Source organism: Scardinius erythrophthalmus (genome assembly GCF_964197995.2).
Source record: "Scardinius erythrophthalmus genome assembly, chromosome: 20".
Lineage (NCBI taxonomy): Eukaryota > Metazoa > Chordata > Actinopteri > Cypriniformes > Leuciscidae > Scardinius > Scardinius erythrophthalmus.
In genome coordinates, this window is record NC_138240.1 from 37,746,554 (window position 1) to 37,752,553 (window position 6,000).

Sequence of the window (6,000 nt, forward strand, 5' to 3'; positions counted from 1 at the left end):
CATTATGTTGTACTTTATTAAAAAAAGCATCTGCCATGTAATAGCCGGTGATGCTGATATGGCAATAAACTGAAATACTGCTCCTGTACCAACTCTGAGTCTTTGTGCTTTTAAAATTAATATTTGTCTTGTTCGGTTTGATGACCGTGAACAAAATGATCTTTGAAGTGGATTCTACAAAACTACATTCGTACAATTAAATGTCGACAACATCAGTCTCCCATATTTATCTTGTTCGACACTAACTCTCTCTCTCTCTCTCTCTCTCTGTGTGTGTGTGTGTGTGTGTGTGTGTGTGTGTGTGCTACAGAATCAGGACTCTATAAACATGGACACTGTGTGTCGTCTGTATGAGGTGGGCCGCCAGAGACTCGCTGAGGAGGAGGAGGATGAGGAAGACCAGGTGAGGCTGATCCACAGATTTCTAAACTCTCCTGTTTTTGTTTTGCTTTCATGCACTGATTTTCCTTGCATGCACATTAAGGACATAATATTTTATTTAAGAACAATTGTTCCAAAAGTTAATTTCAATAAAAGATGCAATGTCTGATTTGGTTTATATTCTTCGTCCCTCTTGTGGGCGTAGGAGACCATGCAGTACTTTCTCCCTCTGACATTAATTATTGCCTTTAGAATTGGAATATCATTTGAATTTTGCTAATATTTAAGAAAGAAATGTGAATATATATATATATATATATATATATATATATATATATATATATATATATATAAGCACATTTTCTGCTTGTGAAATGCACTGTAATGTCGCTTCTCATTTCGACTGAAGTGATGGAGATCTTGTTAAACTTCAGCAGGTTTTGCACAGATCTCACCAGACTCATGTGTGTGTGTGTTTCAGGAGGAGGATGATCAGGATGAAGACGATGACGATGACTCTGATGATGACATCGATGACATCGACACTGACCCGCTGCTGGCCGAGCTGAACGAGAACAACGGAGAGGAGGATGGAGAGCACGACTTCTCTCCGTCTGACGATGAGGAGGTGGCTCGCCTTCTGGACGAAGAGGCTGATGATGACGATGATGATGACGACGACGACGACGATGATGATGATGATGATGACGATGACGACGACGATGACGATTCTGATGATAACGAGCGAGATGTGGAGCTTGTGCTGGACAACAGTGAGTTTGACAACATTCATCCAGTATTACTATGAAGTCAGGGTTCGTACAAGCTGCTTTAAAGGGGTGGTGTAATGCCCTTTCCACAGGATGTAGAATAAGTCTCTGATGTCCCCAGAGTGTGTGTGTGAAGGTTTAGCTCAAAATACCCCACAGATATTTTTATATAATGTTAAATTTGTCACTTTTTGAGGGTGAGCAAAAACGCACCGTTGTGTGTCACTTTAAATGCAAATGAGCCGCTGATCCTGGCACAGGGGGCGGAGCTTTAACAGCTCATGTCCTTTTACGTCACACAGACATTTACTGAAAATTTCAAAAACTTTTAGCCTTTAATGATCAAACCGGAGTCAGACGATGATGGAGAGACTCTAGAAGAAGTGACGACATGTAGAAGCAACAGGACATTTCTGAATGTTAGTTGATGAATTTATGAAGCTGATGTGTAGTTATCTTCTAGTCATTGATTAGCATATTCTGTCTTGATAATCTATAAATCGTGTTCAGGGGGCGGGGTTTATGTAAATTCTAGGGTTGGTGATGTCACTAACCCGGGAGGAATGTGGTGTAGTCTCTACCAGCCGTTTGTTGTAGTCCTTAAAAAGCCATTTCTGTAAAAGCAAATATCTCCCTTTGCTCTGAACTTTGAGCGCTGTAACTTTGCAGATGTTGTTTATGATCAAACAGCAACATTACACACTAACTAAAGTTAGAAAAGCCAAATCATAATCAACCACCCCCTTTAAAGTACTTGAATTTGAGGTCTTGGAAAACCCTTGAAAAAAGACACGTTTATGAAAAGGTACTTGAAAAGTGCCTCGAATTTCTTTTTACAGCATCTGTGCGAACCCTGTTACGACTCCATCCTCTCCAGATTATAGTGTGTTTTCCCCCCACAAATTAGGAAATTGTTAAAAACACTAAGTAAACACTGTAACCCGTAATCTGCAAAGTCATTTTGCACTGGATATCACATTTGCTCAAACAAACACTAATACAAACTAATATAGTACACTGTGAATATGACATAATAAATGACATGACCAGTTTGAACATTGACCAGTCAAATATGTAGAATTACTCTCTCAAGCTTTGTCCATTACATTTGTTTTATATATGAATTCAAAGACTTCTTTAAATGACATAAATGCATATTTACAGCATAGTGATGGTATTTTTATACAGTATTGTAGCACTTTCCTCTTTATTATAAAACTGGACAGTTAAAAAGACAAACTGAAGTATAGGAGTGATTCTGTGATGCTGTCAAAATAAAAGTCCCGCTTCCCACTTATCAGCCAAGCAGAAATATGTCTTGATCAGTGCCGATGATTAAAAAATGCCCTATTAAAAAAATATATAAAAGCACTATTATTGACAGCTGTTGTTAGTTTGCTGAAATGGTTAGTTCGCTATGGAAGTTTGATGGAATAAAAAAAAGGAATTGTGATTTTCTTTATCTAAAATATTCTGTGTAGTTGTGAGTTTATTTCCCACAGTTCATCCTCTCTGTGTTCTGTTTCCTGTCAGTTCCTTCAGTTCACCTCTGAAACGTTGTTCTCCTCTTCCCGTAGCAGACAGCTCGGATAACTCGGACCTGGAAGACGACATCATCCTCGCCCTGAACGAGTGACTCTGCAGGAAGTGACATCAGACGAGCTCGACCCGTGCTGTGCCTCAGAGAACACCTGACAGGAAGTCCCGCATCTCTTGTGCTCGTGTGAAGCGAACGTCATTGGTCGGATGTGTGTTTTTGGTAGTAGCATTTCCTGCTTTGAATGTCCGGTCGCTGTTAAAGAGGCCTGGCGTGCGTTAAACCCTTCGCACACGTGTGTGTGTGTCTGTCTTATGTGCTTCGGTTTGCGTGTGTTTCAGTGTCTAGTGGAGTTCTGGGTAGCTCTGATCCACTGGATGACCTCTGACCTGCCCACCACTCCTCAGGTGACCTCTATAGTTCAGTCTAAGCGGCTGAAATCGAGTTGCTTAGACGTTTAGCTCGTGCATTTTTTTGCTTTTGAAGGGTAGTTTCATTTGATTTTACACGTCTGGCTGATTGGATTGAGACGTTGACTGAGCAATAATTTCCTTTATCTAAACTCGTGTGGAGACTGAGGCGGCGGCGCCGGGAATCTGCAGTGCTTTAAGAGGAAGTGACCGTTGCATTTCACATGGAAGTGAAACTTTTTTAAGCATCTGTGTACAGCCTTCATTTACTTTATGGTTTAATGTTTTTGTTCATGCCTTTCCAAAAGCAAACCTCTAAGGCAACATTGTGTACAGAATGTATTAAAAATATTTTTACTATACATGTTATTACAATAAACCAGAGTACATTTGTTTGGTTTTATTGTTTGAGTGACATAGCTAAGTGTGTGTATGAAGGTAAATACTGACCTCGAAAAGGCATGTCCAGAACCGCATTACCACACTGGCTTCTTACAGTATTTCCACTTTTTATTTCCATGGAATTACTTTTTATAAAGGACAAATATAATGTACTCACTGAATAAGGTTTCTGATCCAGAGACGGACAGATCCGTCTGTGTCAGTGGGTGTGCAGTCTACACACACCTCTGTTGTTGAAAACCCGCTCACACTTGTGGTGTTCCTGGTCAGAAATGAATCACTTCTAAATCACTCGTTATAAAACGCTATTTTATCACCAATTACTGGATTTAATCTTTTTGTCAGCTTGTTTTCTGTCCGATCAGGACAAGTTTTGTATTTATTTTTGAAAGTGATTGATTGATTGTAGTCCTCATTGATCTGAGCCTCAATGACTTGAGGATAACGTTCATCTCTGTGAAAAAGAAAGCCTGTAATACTCAAAAGTGTGTGTGTGTGTGTGTGTGTGTGTGTGCGCGAGTCTGCGTGTATCCACACATGCACAGGTCCCAGGCCTTTATTTCTGCAAGCCCACATGTGAACATGAACATGATGAACACACTCCTGAACACTACTTGTTTCTCTGATTTTCTACATTTTTGACTCAGATCAATGAGGCCTACGATCAATCAGTTACAAAAATAAATACAAAACCTGTCCTAATTTAAAGAAAGTTAATAAAAAGATTAATTTCTTTAAATCTCTCTGTAAAAGCTTTACTAGGCTTAACTAGTCCTCACTTTAGATCAGCTCACTAAAATAGTTAACTGACCACTACTAAATGCTTTATAACTACCTGAATTACAGTAGGAATACATGATAATAAACCATTTATAAACACAGTAACTATTACTATATGTCTAAATGAAATGATACATAAATGTACATTTAAATATGTTATTAATCATTTACTTCCACTTTCTAAATGATCTTATGAACCACTGATATAGCTATATGTATTTATAAACTGCTTATAAATGTCGATTAATGCTTTATAAATTATGAATTGATTCATAGCATGCAGTTATTATAAAGTGTTACTGCAGTTGTTTTGTAGGCGGGTCATCTTTGACTGGGAATACTACAAGTGTTACAATATGGGGAAAAAACACAAGATAATTATTTTAAAAACAAATTGGAAAGTTGTTAGATTATGGGTGAGTAAAGTCAGTCAATTTTAGTCCAATGCAATAACATTAACAATCGTTTTCGGGTATGGGAAAATCATGAACACAACGTAATTGAAAAAAAAAAAAGTATATATATATATATATATATATATATATATATATATATATATATATATATATATATATATATATATACACACAAGTATATACAAGTAAAGATCTTTTCCCAACTTAAATTCATGTAACAAACAAATAAAAAAAAATAAAAAAATGTGACATATTTGCAAGTGCGCACACACTTATATTACTCTGTTGAGAATTAACCAATTTCATTTAATCTCTTGCTAAAACCTAATTATAATTCTTTGGTCATCATTTAAGTGATGCTGCTTAACCCTGAATTAACTATCATCTCTATCGTCTCTTTTGCAGTCTGTTGTCGTTTCTGCAATCGTTTATCGTTCTGTAGAAGCGTGCCGTTTTTTTCTTATATATACAGTACAGGCCAAAGGTTTGGACACGTTACTATTTTTAATGTTTTTGAAAGAAGTTTATTCTGCTCATCAAGCCTGCATTTATTTGCTCAAAAATACAGAAAAAAAAATGTAATATTGTGATATATTATTACAATTTAAAATAATTGGTTTTCAATTTATTATACTTTAAATTATCATTTATTTCTGTGATGCAAAGCTGAATTTTCAGGATCATTACTCCAGTCTATCACATGATCCTTCAGAAATCATTCTAATATGATGATTCATTATCAAAGTTGGAAAAAGTTCTGCTGCTTAATATTTTTTCATAACCTGTGATTCTTTTTTAGGATACTTTGATGAATAAAAGAAGCAAATGTTTTAAAAATAGAAATCTTTTGTAACAACAATATACACTACTGGTCAGTAATTTGGGGTCAGTAATTTTTTTTCTTTCTTTTTTTGAAATAAATCAATACTTTTATTCAGCAAGGATGTGTTAAATTGATAAAAAGTGATAGTAAAGAAGATTTATATTATTAGAAAATATTTTTTTTATTTGGAATAAATGCAGTTCTTTTTAACTTTTTATTCATCAAATATATTAGGCAGCAGAACTGTCCAACACTCATAATAAATCAGAATATTAGAATGATTTCTGAAGGATCATGTGATAGACTGGAGTAATAATCCTGAAAATTCAGCTTTGCATCACAGAAATAAATGATAATTTAAAGTATAATAAATTGAAAACCAATTATTTTAAATTGTAATAATATATCACAATATTACATTTTTTTTCTGTATTTTTGATCAAATAAATGCAGGCTTGTTGAGCAGAAGAAACTTCTTTCA

The 6,000-nt window shown here is 35.7% G+C and overlaps 1 protein-coding gene across 4 annotated transcripts in view; it reads left to right on the forward strand.

Annotated features, from left to right (window-relative positions):
- Window positions 1–3,491, forward strand: part of dcaf1 (ddb1 and cul4 associated factor 1) — a 42,884-nt gene extending 39,393 nt beyond the window's left edge. For 2 of the 4 annotated variants that reach the window (XM_081348147.1, XM_081348149.1), the window contains 3 exons: window positions 311–403; window positions 863–1,154; window positions 2,732–3,491. In XM_081348147.1, the coding sequence (XP_081204273.1) occupies window positions 311–403; window positions 863–1,154; window positions 2,732–2,787 (441 nt within the window). In that variant the 3' untranslated portion in view covers window positions 2,788–3,491. Of the gene's footprint in view, window positions 1–310; window positions 404–862; window positions 1,155–2,728 lie in introns of all 4 variants that reach the window. The other 2 variants (XM_081348146.1, XM_081348148.1) reach the window with 1 other exon arrangement.
- The last annotated feature ends 2,509 nt before the right edge of the window (window positions 3,492–6,000 follow it).